Source organism: Loxodonta africana, chromosome 12 (assembly GCF_030014295.1).
Source record: "Loxodonta africana isolate mLoxAfr1 chromosome 12, mLoxAfr1.hap2, whole genome shotgun sequence".
NCBI classification, from domain to species: Eukaryota; Metazoa; Chordata; class Mammalia; order Proboscidea; family Elephantidae; genus Loxodonta; species Loxodonta africana.
Window position 1 is genome coordinate 97,726,896 of NC_087353.1, and position 17,414 is coordinate 97,744,309.

At 41.2% G+C, this 17,414-nt stretch overlaps 1 protein-coding gene across 1 annotated transcript in view; it reads left to right on the forward strand.

Annotated features, from left to right (window-relative positions):
• LMTK2 (lemur tyrosine kinase 2) overlaps positions 1-17,414 on the forward strand; it is a 111,447-nt gene that overhangs the window by 62,025 nt on the left and 32,008 nt on the right. Inside the window, exons 7-8 of the mRNA XM_023555960.2 lie at positions 6,997-7,130; positions 17,298-17,382. Of these exons, the coding sequence (XP_023411728.1) occupies positions 6,997-7,130; positions 17,298-17,382 (219 nt within the window). The remainder of the gene's footprint in view (positions 1-6,996; positions 7,131-17,297; positions 17,383-17,414) is intronic.

Below are 17,414 nucleotides of genomic sequence, written 5' to 3' on the forward strand. Positions count from 1 at the left end.
AAAAGCTTATCTTAATTATTAAAATATATCTGCCTTGACTATCGTGATCTTTTAAAGAACTATGTATGTGTGATCAAATTGACAATGGCACCTTGAAAAGTTGGATGGGACGCTTAGGGGGCGGTAAGTTTAAGATACAGTGGTAGAATAATTTGGAAAAGAATAGCAAGAATTGTAGCACAACTCAGAATGTAACCAGTGTCACTGATTATACATGTTGAAATGGTATATCATTGGCTGCGTGTACTTTTACCAGAAAAAAATGACTTCTTCGTTTTTGGACTGATGGATAGTGTGGGAAAACGTCGATGCCGTTTACTTACTTGGAGCAGATTGGCAGAGATTTATGTCAAATATATTAGGCTTGAGATGCCTCTCAGCCACGCAGGGACAGATGTCCAGTTCGTAGCTGGACAGATGAGTCTAGAGCTCTGGAGATGGAGGGGTTTGGGCCAAAGACATGTATCTGAGAGGGGTTTTTTAAAGTCGTGGAGTGGATAAAGCTCCCTGGGAAGTGAGCGACCACAGTGCTAAGGGCTTGGTCTGAGTCCAGGGCAGGTCCATGCTCAGACCAGTATAAGGAGGAAGGTCAGCAGACTGAAGAGGAGTGGCCAGTGAGCGAAGACAAGGCCTGAGATCTGGTGTCCCCAAAGCCAGGGGAGAAGCATGTCTGAACAAGGAAGGAACAGACCATAGCTTTGCAGTGACCTTCAGGTTTGGCAGAAAGGCAGCCGTGAATAGTCCTAAAGGGAGAGTTGTAGTCGAGGGGTGGGTGGAAGCTGTCTGCAGGGGCTCGGGAGAGAACCAGGAAGTGGAGCCAGCCAGAACAGACTGTGCTTTTGAGTTTTGCCATGAGGAGAAGCAGACATGGAATAGAGCCGGAGAAGAGCATGGAGTCGGAGGAAGGCCTGTTTGATTTTTTTTCGATTTACCTGAGAGGTATTTGAGCATTAGAGCAGAGAGAAGAGATGGAATCTTGAAGAGACTGAGTTTAGAAAGGTACAAGGGTGAACATGAACAGTCCATGATTTAGCGAAAGAGAAGACCATGTATAAGGTACACATACAGATAGGTGGGTAGCTTGAGTGGCAGTAAGATAAAGTAGACCCAGTTAGAAGAGAGCAGCTTCTGGTAAGACACAACCTCTAGTTGAAAGGAGGTATGATTGAGTCATGGTGTCCAGGGGCTTCAGCTATAATGTGCGTGTTTGATTTCATCAGTTGGGTAGTAGGTATGTGTCTATATGTGCTATTCTTTAACCCTTTCATTACAGTGTCTAAAAAATCATAAATTTTTTAAAAAGTAATCCTATTAGACATAAATGACTAATTTTCCTGTTACTGTGTTTTTTACATTGCTTTAAAATTAATTCATTGCTCTCAGTGTCCTGCAAAAAGCTGGGTGGGTAAAGCTTTCATTGGAATTTATGTTGAAATTTAAGAGGGTCCTTGTGAGTAACCCCTTAAAGGTCTTGGAATAACTCATTGAAGAAAGAACTCATTCCAAGTTACTTGTTGTTACCTGAGTTGTTATAGCACTTTGCTGCCATCTAGTGTCATAAATTTTTGTTGTGGCACCTTTGTGGGGCTTTGGAAAGGATCTGCAAAATTTTTAAAACTTAGAAGAAGGAAACTTTATTTTTTAATTCAGAACATATTGGTGTTCTTGGTGGTTTTTTCTTTAAATAATGGACCAAAGTAGTAATCCCTGTCTACTTACTAAAATTGTTAAAACAGTTATCTAAATAGAGATTTGTCTATTTTAAATAGAATGAATCAATTTTTAATACTTCTTAATAAAAAGGAGCTCTGGCAGTGCTGTGGCTAAACCACTTGGCTGCTAACTGGAAGGTTGGCTGTTTGAACCCACTAACTGCTCCACGGAAGGAGGATCTGCTTCTGTAAAGATTTACAGCCTTGGAAACCCTATGGGGCAGTTCTGCTCTGTTCTGTAGGGTTGCTTTGAGTCAAAATCAACTCAAGGGCAATGCGTTTGAGGGTTTTTTTTGGTCCTGGAAAGCTGTGAAGTCCCTTAAGACCTTTATAATTATTATAAACCTCAGGAGAGCTCTGAGGACCTTTCTAGAACACAGAACTAACCCTGGGTCCTGCTCAGTCCACCAGAAGCCTTATCCAGGAGAGACAGCCCTTAGGCTCCTACTAGTCTTTGCTGTTAATTCCTCATTTCCAAATCAAAGATGCTTTTGCCTAGGTTGTGTTGACCTTATCTTCTCCAGTAGAGGGGGCCCTTTTAGTTTTTGCCAAGCTAGAAACATGAACTTCAACATTCTTACATAAACTCCCTCCTTCTCTTTATTACATTTTATCTTCTAGCGAAGCTTGGTGGGTGGGATGTTGCAGAGAGAAGGTATTTTTAAGGACAGTGAGTGGTAAAAAAAAAAAAAAAAAACTTCTTTTCTTTTAATGAATATAAATTAGATAACTATATCCTCATTTGTGACGGGTCTCAACTGTTTCCCAACAGCAGCTACTGTTGTTTGTTTTGAAAATTGGCCAGAAACAACACAGCATAATCATACTTGATGTGAGAGTAATTTTTTCCTTAGGTGAAAATTGCTGTAAAGAGGTTAAGCAAATGAATTTGAGCTGCCATTTCATTGGTAATGTAAATATACTTAAGTTATTTATTTTCATATTTGGTTTCCATATGAGCTACCTCATAAAAATCCCATTTGCTTGTAGACCTGAAGTTTTGGTTTATTTATTTATTTATTTATTGCTGGAATTGTTCTGGGTTAATTTAATTATCATCTAAATCTTTATTCCTATAACTCTCATGCCATAGAGCCTAGCCTAGAATGGGGGGGAGGGGGAGGGGGCAGGTGTGAAGGAGGGGCTTTTATTCCCCCATAGGCTTTTTAAGAGCATTTTGAGGTTTAATGAAAAATTGCACAGGAGGTACAGAGAGTTCCCATATACTCCCTCTCCTCACCACACAGTTTCCCCTGTTAACATCTTGCATTCCTGTGGTAAATTTGTTAACAATTGATGAAGCAATACATTATTGTTAACTGAAGTCCATAGTTTACGTTGGGGTTCACTCATTGTGTTGTACAGTCCTGTGTACTTGGACAAATGCATTATGCCATGTGTCTACCATACCATTACAGTATCATACAGGATAGTTTCACTGCCCTAAAAATGCCCAGAATGTTCCTTAGAAGCAAGGATGACAAGACTTCGTCTCACTTACTTTGGACATTTTATCGGGGGGGCAAGTCCCTGGAGAAGGACATCATGCTTGGTAATTAGAGGTTCAGCAAAAAAGAGAAAGACCCTGAAGGAGATGGACCGACACAGTGGCTGCAACAGTGGGCTCAGACATAGTGCGGGACCAGGCGGTGTTTCATTCTGTTGTACATAGGATCACTATGAGCTGCAAACGACTCAATGGCACCTAATAACAACAACAAAAATGCCCTGTGTTCCACCTATTCAGCCCTGCCCCCCACCCCTTGGGCCCCTGGCAACCACTGATCTTTTTATTATCTCTATAGTTTTGCCTTTTCCAGAATGTTATGTAGTTGGAATCATATAGTATGTAGCCTTTTCAGCTCGGCTCCTTTTACTTAGCAAGGTGTATTTAATGTTCTTCTGTGTCTTTTCATGGCTTAATAACTTTTTTTAATTGAGAAAAAAAAATTTATTGTATTTTAGATGAAGGTTTACAGAATAAACTAATTAAACAATTAGTACACATATTGTTTTGTAACATTGGTTGCCAACCCCACTACATGTCAACACTCTCCTTCTTGACCTTGGGTTCCCTATTACCATCTTTCCTGCCCCCTCCTGCCTTTTCGTCCTTGCCCCTGGGCTGGCGTGCCCCTTTAGTCTCTGTTTGTTTTATGGTCCTGTCTAATCTTTGGATGAAAGGTGAACCTCAGGAGTGACTTCACTACTGAGCTCAAAGGGTATCCAGGGGCCATACTCTCGGGGTTTCTCCAGTCTCTGTTAGACCAGTAAATCTGGTCTGTTTTTGTTTTTTGAGTTAGAATTTTGTTCTGCATTTTTCTCCAGCTCTGTCCGGGATCCTCTGTCGTGATCCCTGCCAGAGCAGTTGATGGTGGTAGCTGGGTACCATCTCGTTGTTCTAGACTCAGTCTGGTGAAGGCTGTAGTGCTTGTGGTCCTTCGGACTAATCGTTCCCTTTTGTCTTTGGTTTTCTTTATTCTCTTCTGTTCCCGAAGGGGTAAGGTCAGTGGAGTATCTTAGATGGCAGATGACAAGCTTTTAAGACCCCAGACACTACTCACCGAAGTAGAATGTAGAACGTTTTCTTTGTAAAATACGCTACACCGGTTAAGCTAGATGTTCCTCTAGACCATAGTCCCCAAAGCCGTCAGTCCAGCGATTCGATCTTTCAGGGAGTTTGGATGTGTCTGTGGAGCTTCCGTGACCTTGCCTCGGACAAGTTGTTCTGGCTTCCCCAGTATTGTGTACTGTCTTACCCTTCACCAAAGTTACCACTTATGTATTTCTTTTTTTTTTTTTTAATTGCTGAATGTATGGATATACGGTATCATAGTTGGTATGTTGCTTCTAATTTTTTGATTGCTTCCAATTTTTTTGGTAATTATGAATAAAGCTGCTGCAGACATTCATACGCAGGTCTTCACGTGGTCATATGTTGTCATTTCATTAGGATAAATACCTAGGTGCACAATGGTTGGATTGTGTACCTTTGTAAGAAACTGCCAGCCTGTCTTCCAAAGTGGCTGTACCATTCTGCATTCCCACCAGCAGTGGATGAGTGTTCCCATTGCTCTACTTCCTCACCCACATATTCTTGTTGTCAGTGTTTGGGGCTTAAGCCATTCTAATAGGTGTGTAGCAGTATCTTGTTGTTTTAATTTGCAGTTCTCTAATTGCCTGTGATGTTGGGCAGGTTTTCATATGCTCATTTGCCATTCATATGTTTTCTTTGGTGAGATGTCTGTTCATATCTTTTATCCACGTTTGTAACTGGGTTGTTTGTGTTCTTAGTTTGAGTCTTAAGAGTTCTTTGTATATTTTGGTTACAAGTCCTTTATCAGGTAAATGTTGAATGGAAGGTGAGGTAGTGAGGAGAGGCATATATTTTTTAAAGGGGGAAAAAAAAAGATGCCTATTTCCCATGGAGTAGCTTGTCATTCCAGCGGGAACAAAAGGAGAAAGCACCGTGGTAGTATTATTATTATTTATTGTGCTTTAAGTGAAAGTTTACAAATCAAGTCAGTCTCTCATACAAAAATTTATATACACCTTGCTATATACTCTTAGTTGCTCTCTCCCTAATGAGATAGCTCTTCTCTCTACCCTGTATTCCCATGACCATTCAGCCAGCTTCTGTCCCTCTCTGCCTTCTCATCTCCCCTCCAGACAGGAGCTGCCCACGTAGTCTTATGTGGCTACTTGAGCCAAGAAGTTCACTCCTCACCAGTATCATTTTCTGTGTTATAGTCCAGTCCAATCCCTGTCTGAAGAGTTGGCTTTGGGAGTGGTTCTAGTCTTGGGCTAATAGAAGGTCTGGGGACCATGACCTCTGGGGTCCTTCCAGTCTCAGTCAGACCATTAAGTCTGGTCTTTTTACAAGAATTTGAGGTCTGTATCCCACTGCTCTCTTGCTCCTTCAGGGATTCTCTGTTGTGTTGCTTGTCAGGGTAGTCATTGGTTGTAGCTGGGCACCATCTGGTTCTTCTGGTCTCAGGCTGATTTATGTGGCCCTTAGCACCATGTTTTTTATTACAGAAAGCTTTAATTTGGCATGAAATTACATCAATAAATGTTTGATCATGCGGTTGGTAGAATACAGATTTTATCTCCTCAGAAGTTGTATTCCCCAAAATAGATATACTGTTAACCCACGAAAACATACAATCCTCAATGAAAGTCATGAAATAAAGACAAGGAATGCTGGGAAGTCAGACAGGAGTACCTGAGACCTCACAATGCATACAGTGTGTATTGCAAGGAGTCCTGGTGGCACAATGGCTAAGCGCTCTGCTGCCAACAGAGAGGTTGGCAGTTTAAACCCACCAGCTGCTCTGTGGGAGAAAGATGTGGTGATCTGCTTCTGTAAAAGTTATGGCCTTGGAAATCCTATGGGTCAGTTCTACTCTGTCCTGTCGGTTCACTCTGAGTCAGAATCGACTCGATGGCAACAGGTTTGATGTGTATTGGGTGTCTAAATGGAATTTTCTCCTTTTCCTGCTCATTCTGCTAGGCTTCAAATAGGCTTGTTAACTTTGTAACTTTTCCTGGCATGTTCTTTCTGACAGGGGTCTCTGGGCAACAACAGCCAGGGGAAGTTATCAGAGACCTGAGCAGTTTTTACCAACACCAAGTGTACTTTTTCCTCCTGTTTTCCCCATCCTTTTCTACCTGTTTTCCTGTCATTCTTTCATCCTTGCATTGCTCATCAGTGCTTTGATGGTGCCATGTGGTGCCTTCACGATGTAATGTTAACTGCCCATGTTTCTCCTAGGATCCCTCAGGGGCAGAGCTAATGATACCGTTTCTTTTATTCTCTGTATCATCTCTTAGTTACACGGAGATTTCTGTACTTCTACCCAGGAAAACCCTATGGGGTAGTTCTACTGTGTAATATATGGGGTCACCCTGAGTCGGGGGCCGAGTCAGTGGCAGCCCACAACAGCAATTAAAACATGCAGCATTACGAAATTATCTTTTTTTCTTTTTTTTACTATTTTTCTTTTATATGTGTTTATATAACAAAGATAAAATAAATAACTGTTTAATCTAGTTAGAATGGCCCAGAAAGGATAGTGTTGTGTGCCTTTGAAACCTTGGGATGGGATTTGGGATTACTTCTTGGAACTTGGAACTTGGTCGGTCTGAGAGTCTTTATTAACCGCTGACGTAAGTGATCTCTAATAGGTAAACGTAGTAATTACTGTTGACAGAGGCACAGGTTTAATTGCCCAGCTCACGCGTATTGTCCACTTTTGACACTAACATGTACTTCTCTTTGCAGGGTGATCTAAAAGCTTACCTGCGCCACGAGCATGAGCACATGCGAGGGGACTCGCAGACCATGTTGCTGCAGAGGATGGCGTGTGAGATCGCCGCAGGGCTGGCTGCCATGCACAAGCTTCACTTCCTGCACAGGTGGGCATCCAGTCAGGGGCTGTCCTCCGCGTCGCTGGCGTTGCCCTCAGCAGAGGCTGTTCAGGTTGTGAGAAGGCTGTACGACATGCTTAAGGACAGATGTGAAGCGAATTCTCAGTTTATAAAAGCAGGGCTGTATTGTACCTCCTGGTGCCAGAATAAGGTTTGAGTGGAACTTCACGTAAATCAACACTCGGGAGTAATGACTTAATCAACTGTTCTCCAGCCTAAGGCTTAGAAATTATTTCCAGAATTTCAAAACTCGTACATTAATCAGAGCTGGCAGTAAGCAGCCCCGCCTACCTCACAACATCTTTCTTGTTGCATTCTTTTTTTTTTTTTAAATAATTTTATTGTGGTGAAAATATACATAACAAAACATACGCCATCCCAACAGTTTCTACGTGGACAGTTCAGTAGCATCAGTGACATTCTTCAGGTTGTTCCCACATGTATTTAATGCTTGCTTTAGGCTGGATTTCACAGGACATGCTAGTCCAGACACCTGAGAGAGGGAGAGAGTGAGGGTCTGATTGGCTTGCATCCTCTTTTCCTGTCAGGTCTTAGCATTGGTTTCTGGCCAGTGTTAGGAGTGGCTTCAGCCAGCCCTCCTCCGAAGTGGAGGGCTCTGGTCTGAAGAGGCCTGCACCTGTAGCCGGGGTGACAGGTGGTCAGGGTCAGGGGTGAGCAGCACAGGGATGGACAGCACAGATTTCACATCCTCCTGGAAAGGCCACAGTTCTTTGGAGCACAGTGTGTGTGTTCATAACCTCGATGGTGACATTCATAACTAAAACAACACAGGGCTTTGAGTCCCATCTGAGATGATGGCTTGTGATCCCAAAAGGAGATTTCTGCTTATTCTTCTCTAGCCTTTTGAGCTCAGATTTATGTTTAAAACATTATTTCTTAGGTCTCTTTACTTGACCTTAATTTGCTCCTTTAACTCTTAATAATGCAAAGACCTGAAAAGGAGGAACACCTGTGTGTGTTGTTTAAAGGAATGTCTATGGAGCGTTATATATCTTAAAAAATCAGGTTGCAGAGAATATAGTATGGGTCCATTTTATTTAAAAACAAGAAAACATCTGGCTGTATTTGTTGGGGGTGGTGTGTGTATATGTGAACAAGCGAAGAGTACCTGTCAAACTCTCAGCTTTACTTCAGAGAGAGAGAAGGTAAATGATTAACATTTTTCATGCATGTCTTTATCTTGTTTGACTTTCTGTAATGGACAGATCATTCTGATAACATGCTTATTAAAAGAACCTGAAAGGTTACGGATTTTTTAAGGCCTGAGGCAAAATGCCCACACAAAACTTCAGAATATAAAGTTGCGATTTATTTTATAATAGAGAGATCCCCGTATTTAGTTTTTGAATCTTTATTGTTAAAATTATGTAAAATACAGATGACTATTGCCTGATATACCTGGTTTAGGAATTTTTAAATTTTAGAGAGTGGAACATTTAAAAAGAGGATCATATCAGAACCAGCATCATAAAGTTATCAAAGACGGCTAGGAATTGTGTTGAAAGCCCAAGTACATTTCTGCTCATGTATTTGGGAAATTGTCAAAGATGTCTGTATTCTCCTGCGAGTTTCTTCAGGCTAAAACTTCACCTGATTTAGAATCTGTGAACTGTAGAAGAAATACAAGTAATAAGTTTAAATCACATGGTTTAGATTTTATTTAGATACAGAAATTCAAGTTAAAAGTTAATACTTGAAACCATTTTTATGTTTGTTTTTCTTAGTAATATTGTGTTATCGGTGAAGGTGTACACAGCAGTTTAAGTTCCCATTCAACAGTTTCTACACACGCTGTTCAGTGACATTGGCTATCTTCGTCACAGTGCGTGAACATTCTCATTACTTCCTTTCTGGTTGTTCCGTTTCTATTAATCTGTTTTCCCTGCTCTTTTACATTCTCATCTGTTTAAAAGTAATTTTTGACTGTTTGCTCTATATAGGTGATTTTTAAAAGGAGCGCAGTACTTACAGTTGACTTTCATTATTTTTTGAGCCAGTTTGTTATTTAGCTACAAGATAACCTCAGGTGTTAGTTTCTTTCCAGGTTTAAAGAGTATCTTAGGGCAATGGGTCTGTTTTTTTGTTTGTTTGTTTTTCTTTTTCAAGGAATTTAAGGTTCTCTTCCACATTTTGGTTCCATTCTATCAGGGTCCATCTCTTGTGGCCCAGATTAGAACTGTTGGTAGTGGTAGCCGGGCACCATCTTATTCTTCTGGTCTCAGAGTAGATGAGGCTGTGTTTCATGTAGAAAACTTTTTTTTTTTAAGTAGCCATATTTTATATATAATTTCCATTTGGGGCATAATTTTTTTTTCTTGTTGGGAGCATACCATATAGCACATTTTAAAACTGGAAGCTAGAACATTCATCAGCAGACTCAAAGTGGGCCTCTCTGTGTTGCTTAAAAATAGAACAGCAGATGTCAACTATGTTTGGAAATTGATCCAGTAAAGTACCCCCATTTAAATTTTATTTTTATTTATTTTTTAAGAGGAGACCTATCCCTGGGTCCCAGGTAGTCTGTGTTTCTGAAATAGTACATATGACCTTCATGAAGGCCATGTAAACGGCAGGGGCTGCCAATTTGTTGCCATACAGTGCCATCCTACGCTGTGCTGGCCGAGAGCCTGGGACTCCCCATCCACCAAGTGCACATCTTCCTGCTCAGCCCACCAGTGAGATGCCACCAGGGCCCCGAGCTGAGCTGCGTGAAAAAGGTTCCAGCAGGCCACCTGGTTCTTCTGCCGGGTCATGTGTCTAAGAGACCTGTGTGGCATCGGCCTCGAGGCAGTGCTCAGAGCAGTGACTGTGAGAGGAAGAGCCTCTTTAAAGTTAACATAGGAGTTCCTGGGTGGTGCAAACGGTTAAGAACTCGACTGCTAGCCAAAAGGTTGGCGGTTCAAACCCACCCAGAGGTACCTTGGAAGTCAGGCCTGGCCATCTGTTTCCGAAAGGTCCCAGCCTTGAAAACCCTGTGGAGCAGTTCTGCTCTCCACACAAGTCAGAACTGACTTAGCAGCAACTAACAACAAAGTTACCATGCTTCCTCTTAACCTTCTGCTGAGAAGCCTGAGGTGCCTAACTTAGCCAGCCCTCCGTGCTGGGTGTGGAGTGTCATAAGAGCGAATCAATAAACACTTAGTGGTGGATGTCACATTGTACATGATTGTTCCCTTAAACTGTACTGTGGGTGTCTGCACTGATAAAGCTTAGAAAGCGGGGTCACTCATCGGCTTTCCTGCAACTTCAGTTTCAGTGTTTCCTTGAGAGTGAATTATTAGGGGTTTTCCTTCATTTTTGTGTGTGTGCTCTTTAGAATATACCTTTTCAAAATTCCTTCTAATGCTAACTATTTTAAATGTTGGTCTCGAAAAAAAAATTACATGTGGTAATAACTATGACTTTGCTTTAATTCATTTGATCGTTTATGGTAAATCAAAGCCACAGCTAGACCCTGGCAGATAGTGGTATTAAATAGGGAAAAAAAAAAAAAAAAACAGCAAACTACAAATCTAACATCGTCTTGATTTCATGATTAAAAACAAAAGACTTTCATTAAATAGTCTTTGAATCAGACTTGAATTTGAAGCCTATAGGACTAAGTGTAGGCGACACAAAAGAATGAACAGTCCCACAAACCTGGCCCCAGGCTCTTCACTAGAAAAATGGTGGTGAATTCTTAAAACTGAAGTCAGGATTAAAGGAAACCCTAAAGCTCCTAGTATAGTGTCTGGTAACAAGCAGGTGAGGAAGGAGAAGCAGGAGAAATAAATGTTAATGAAGCTGGGCCTTGTCTTTTAGCTTTTTAATTTTCTTGCTTTTTTGGATTTGTTTCAATATTAAGTTAAAGACAGTGTAAAATTCATTGATTCAGGAAATATTCACTGAACTTCTACCATATGCAATGTTCAGTGCTAAAGTGAGGGGTATGTTGTTGTTGTTAGTTGATACCGAGTATCGGACCCCATGTACAAGAGAACAAAATGTTGCCAGGTCCTATGCCAACAATGTGAGGGATATTGACATATATTTAAAATCAAAGCAAAATATGCACTTCCTACTTACTAACAGTCCAGCAGGAGAGTTAGAATACACATAGATATTATGTTCTGAGCATTTGTAAAACATTCTATGTAGAGGTATTTAATCTTCAGGACAATTTTGTGAGCCATGATGCAGGTGCTATTATTAATCCCATTTTAAAGAGGGAGGATACTACTGCTCAGAGTGGTGAGTGCTTTGTCTGTCTAAGCCACTAAGTTGGCTGAACAGTTTGAGCCCAGGCCGTCAGACTCTCGTGCCTGGGCTCTTACCATCCTTATTGTACTGTTGTGTCTTAAAAAGTGCCATCGTTTGGGGTACAAACACCAGGAGACAAAGTTACTTTTGTCTGGTGGGAATCAAGGTAGATTTTCTGAAGGAGGTAGCGTTTTAGCTATCCTTGAAGATAAGATGGAGAATGGAGGCAATCAGGACCTGGCTGGAGAAGAAGGGACTAGCTAGAAGGTGTGTGTGGTGGGTGAGAAAGAGGGAGAGGGATTTTAAGGAAATATCATAGCCTAATTTAACCAGAACAGGAGGGAAATAGTGGAAGATAAGAAGTAGCTTGAAACCAAATTATAGCGGCCTTGAGTGTTTAATAAGCCGTTCAGACTATTATATAGGCAGTAGGATGACATAACAGAACAGCGTGACTTTTTTTTTTTTTTTTTAATTTCTTTGTGGTTAAAATATATACAGTATAACTTGCAAAAGCTGGAACCTGTGTAAAGTGAAAACCTATCAGAGAAGGAAAACTAAAATATTTTCCACTAAAATGAGTGTTAGAAAAGTGCTAAGACTACACCTTGTCAAAAGCGGAAAACTTTTGAGACCCGGAAAAACGAGGCGGTTCCGTTGAGTTCTGGCTCCCAGGTTTCACTGTATAACAGAAAATTTGCCATTTTTACCATTTTTGAGTGTACCTCTCAGTGGCATTAATTGCATTCACTGTGTTGTGCAACCATCACCGCTATTTCCAGAAGTTTTTCATCAGGCAGACAGAAGCTCAGGACCCCTTCCCCATCTCCCCCTAACCACTAGGCGATTTTCTGTCTCTGGGCGTTTGCCTAGATAGATAAGTGGGATCAGATCATATTTGTCCTTTTGTGTCTGACATACTCCACTTCAGCCTCATGTTTTCCAGTAGAAATATGTTGTGTTTTGTTTGTAGTCACTTTTGCAGTATAGTTTAGGATGGTTTGGAAAGAGAAGACACTACTGACAAGAAAAGCAAACCGGAATTTATATGTGGTGGCTATCCTTGAGTATTTTTTATCGCCCACTCCTAGATGGAAAATTTGTCGAACGCAGGGCTAGGGTCTTCTTTTCTTCTGTATCTCCTGTGATGTATTTCACACAGAAATGAGGAAGGTGGCAGGGGAAAGGAACCAATATAAAAGTAGTTTAAATCCAAGAAGAAATGGAAAACTGTAATACGCCAGGTACCTAGAAGAGACTGAAAAGGTAATTGAAGAGCTTCTGTTAAAGCGGCACTAGTCCGACGGGTTCATGCTTGATTTCCATCTGCTCTTTGTAGAAACAGGTGATTCCAATGTACTGGGGCTATTCAGACCATAAAAAAAATGGGAACTCCTGTTCCTCGTTTTATGAAGCCAACGTAACTTCAATAGCAAAAGATGGTATAAAAAAGAAAACTATAGACTATTATAGTTAATGAATATAAACGCAAATATCAGCCAATTACCTCCAGCAGTGTGTGAAAAAAGCAAGTGAAGACTTACTCTAGGAACGTAGGGGTAGGTTTTCAGCAGTCTATGTTCACGTAATTCATTATATTAATAAAAGAGAAAAAAGCACTATGTCAGTAATTGCTGAAACGTTTCAGGTTTTGTGTTTACATTTCATATTTAAATTTCTGATAGGAAAGAAAGGAAACAATTTCAGTAAGATAAAGACTGTTTACAAAACCTCAGGAGTTATCATTCCAAGTGGCAAAGTAATAAAGGCTTTTCAATTAAAATCAGAAACCAGACAGAGATTCCACTATTTCTAGGCCAGAGGAGCCCTCTTCTGGAAGTCTCGAGGGGTCGAATGCCCAGTTGCTGAGTGAAGTCTGCCCTCTCTGGCCAGTCAGAACGTCCACATTGTCCAGCACTGCGCACTCTGGGCGAAAGCTGTCAAAACCTCAGTTGCCGCTTTGTGCCTTATCAGAATCCTCTTGATGTAATCTACTTGTACTTCTTTACACAATGTCCCATCTTAGAGGGATAAGTGGTGGAGTCTCTTCAGAGCCCCGGTAGTGATTTCTTTTTTTTAAAAAAAAAAAACCTTCGTGGCTGCCAAGGCAGCATGGTGTGATGAGCAGAGAGATAATTCACTTATTAGCTTTACCAATGTAAACCATGTGACTTAATCCTTCTGAGCCCCGTTCTTCTGAAAAATGGGATAATTTTTACCCCGAAGGGCTGTTGTGAAGATTAGTAAGATAGTGTTCGCCAAGCTTCTGGAAGACTGTTCAGTAAATGTTACTTTGCTTCCTGTTTGTGGCTCTTTTTATCAGGAACTCAGGTTACTCTGGGAAGCATAGGTAGTTAACATAAACTGTTGTTGTTGTTAGTTGGCATCGAGTCAATTCCAATTCATGGCAATCCCATGTGTGCAGAGTAGAACCGTGTGCCAACATACACAGGTATGGATCATGTTGAAAATGGCCTCAGCCACATGGAGCTGTTTTCATTGAGCTGTTTTCCTTCCAACGCTGGGTGGACTACGTTCTGGCATGAGTTCGGAGCAATTAGAGATGGCGCCCTCAGAACCTAGAGTGACAGTTGCTAGAAGTGCAGCCTCCTACCTCGTTGTGTCCATTAGCACCATCCACTGGCCTGGAGTCCTGTGAAGTCGCTGACAGCTGCATAGACAGAGGGCACTGACAGCGTGTGGTGACTGGCCAGGGCACTTTTCAGGGCTCGTGTCCCTTGGCAGCCTCATCACTAGACCTGTTTTTCAGCTTGAGAGAATATACTGGGCATGTGTTTGTGTTTCCTGACCCAAACGGGCCATTGACGTCAGGAGTCACTGCTGTTGTTAAGAAGTTACTTAAACCTTTGTGTTGTTTTGATCTTTAGATTTGCATGGTGTTGGGCTTTAAAAGAGTATTTTTACCAATTTTGAACTGAATGATATCATTACCTTGAATCTGTATGACACTTTCATGTTTCTAAAACATTTCATGTTGTATTTTCATTTTATCCTTCTAACTCCCCGTGAGTTAGCCATGACAGGGGCATTTTTTTTGTGTGTGAGGAAACTGAGGCTCTGATCTGTTGAGTGACTTGCGCAGAAGTCACACAGTTCCTGAGTAGTGGAGCTAAGACTGATTTGCAGGTCTTCTGACTTCATCCAGTACTTCTCCCACTGGACTGTGGTGACTTGCAGTGTTTGGGGTAGAGGTGTGGAGCAGGCTTGTAAGAAATTTCCCCAATTGTACCATTGTTTTCTGCCTCATTACCTCTCACTTTCAGGTAATGAGAAGCATTCCTACTTTCCCTGAGATTATCAGTGGGATTGTATCATTGCTGTTAGGTGCTATCAATTTGGTTCTGACTCATAGCAACCCTATAGGACACAGTAGTACTCTCCCATAGGGCTTCCAAGAAGCAGCTGGGAGATTTGAACTGCCGACCTCTTAACCACTATGCAACCAGGGCTCCAGGACTGTATTAGAACTCCATATAATGTTTTTTTATAATGAGAGCCAAAGGCCTTCTGCACATAGAATTTTCCATCTTTGTATCTAACCATCACATTTGATATTTCTGTAGACTTAAACACTGAACATCAGTAAGGAGAGAGCCATGGAGAAGAGGAGGGAGGGAGAAGCAGGGCAGTACCCTTGTTGCCCAGGAGTTGCTTAAATGGGCCTGAGTGGAAGGTACCAAGTGCTCTGAGTTGGCCTTGAGGGCCAGGGGTGGAGCGAGTGTGCTGGATAGAGCTCCGGCCAGCTGTAGGCTGTGGCCCCGGTCTGCTGAGTGCCAGCACCCAGCTTCTCAGCCTGGTCTTAGGAGGGAGCGGTTGGGGAGGTTTATAGAGACCCTAGAAATGCGTGTTAATGGTGCGCACTACTGTCTTGGGAAAACTCTCAACACTGCCCCAGTTGCAGCTGTTGGTACAGTGGGTAGAAGTGCCTGACTTGAAGCGTTTTCCCTTTTCTGCCCTCCAGTGGCAGGTTACTCCTCCCTGCCTCTCTCCCTCCCTTCCAGTAAGGACCAATTCTGTTAAGATTAGAAATTTCTATATCATCTGTGAGAATGGAGTCGGATGTCCCAAGGTTTCTCCCAGATACTGGCACAGGCCTGGATGGAGCACCGTGAAAATCCCCCCTGTGAACACAGAGAGAGAGAAAGAGAACGTAACTAACTTGAGATGCAAGTCAGCACGTGTGTATTGAGGACGAACTGTACGCAAGGTACAGTTTGCTGAGATTGTTAATTGTCAGTCGTCATTGATAGTTCAGCGAAATAATTCAAATACTACTGAAGAGTAACTTGCTAGCTTTGTGACCCTAGCAAACTCACTTCAATTCTCTATGCCTCAGTTTTCTTATGTATAAATGGGGACAGTAATAGTGCCCATCTCATAGGGTTGTTGTGGAGATCGTATGAGCTAATACATGACATGCATAGTAAATATTAGCCACTGTTACGTAGCTGCATCAACGTTGGTCTGGACCAAGCTGTCCGTGCAGACATTTGGCCCTGGCAGCCTGGCTCTACCTCGGTATGCAGTAAGCTCTGTCATCATTGGTTTCGTGTTCAGCGGTAAATTTAAGGAACTGAAGCTATTATCTCAGAGCTGTTATTCAGCACAACTGACCGTTTGGTTACAGCGGTCTCTCCTTGAAAAACACCACTGGCTAGGAAGCCCAGCTTTTCACAACAGTGAACTATAGGCATGGCTGTAATTCTTGTATATGTTCTTATATGTTTCAACTGTTGAAACCAGTAGAGAACATTCAAAGTACTGATATTTAGGGTTCTTAAATATTTAAATATTCCTAATATTTAGGATTCTGAGACTTGGAAAAACCTGCCACTTAAACTCTCTCTGCCTTAGTTTTCTCATCTATAAAATAGAGATACCTCATTATAAGCATTATATCAGGGTTAGGGGCTGCTACCATTATCTTCATTATTTCAGTGTGAGCTTTAAAAATTAAAGTCCTTGAAAATAAGAATTTAATAATTAGTTTAAGTTTTTGGTTTACAGCCATATAAAGATAAGCATTTAAAATTTTGAGCTAGAGAAACTCAGTTTTTGATAACTTATTTGTGGTTTAAAATCATAAATTATTCTTTTCTATTTTAATTTAGTGGCTCTTTTTATTGATGATTGAGGAGATTATAAGGACTAAACCCAAAATCCAAAAAATTTATTCCATTATCTATATTGGAAGTTCCTTTAGAAAAAAGGATCCCTAGTGGCACAGTGGTTAGGAGCTGCAGCTACTAACCAAAAGGTCGGCGGTTCGAATCCACTGGCCCCTCTGAGGAAACCCTGCTCTGTCCTGTGGGGTGCCTGTGAGTCAGAATCAGCTTGACAGCAGTGGGTTTTGGTTTTTAGAAAAAATAGTTCTTATTTGTCACATTACATATTTTTGAAGCTTAATTTATTCTCAAATTTATATGAGTAAATTGTTTGAAGTCAGTCTTGAAAATAGGCTTTTTTCCTCCCTTGTGGAAAGGTAGCATTTGGAAGAGAAGAGAGTAATGTGGGAAGGGCCCGATTATAAAGTTTGTCTTGGAAAAAAGAGGGGGAGAAAATAAATATTTTAATGAGGTAGAATATTTTTGGGTGTGTAAAGTCATAACTTTATTAATCTTATGATGAACAGACTGCTATTAGACTATTACTCAGGTAATGCAGGTTATCATAAACAAATATTCTAGCTGTTTAATTGGAGTATAATATATGATGCTTTTCTTTGAAAAACAATTTTGTAACCTTAATTTTTAAGCAAAGAACTCAATATACTGATTACTAGAGAGAGTCTTTTTCCATGGCAGTTTCAGGTAATGTTAGTCTGGTTGTGGATTCCCTTTGTTCTTGTATTCACTTCACTCTCTCTGTTTGCAGTGACTTAGCCCTGCGGAATTGTTTTCTTACCTCTGACTTAAATGTAAAAGTGGGAGATTACGGAATCGGATTCAGCAGGTACAAGGTAAGCCAAAAGCTTTACGTGTGATCTCCTCC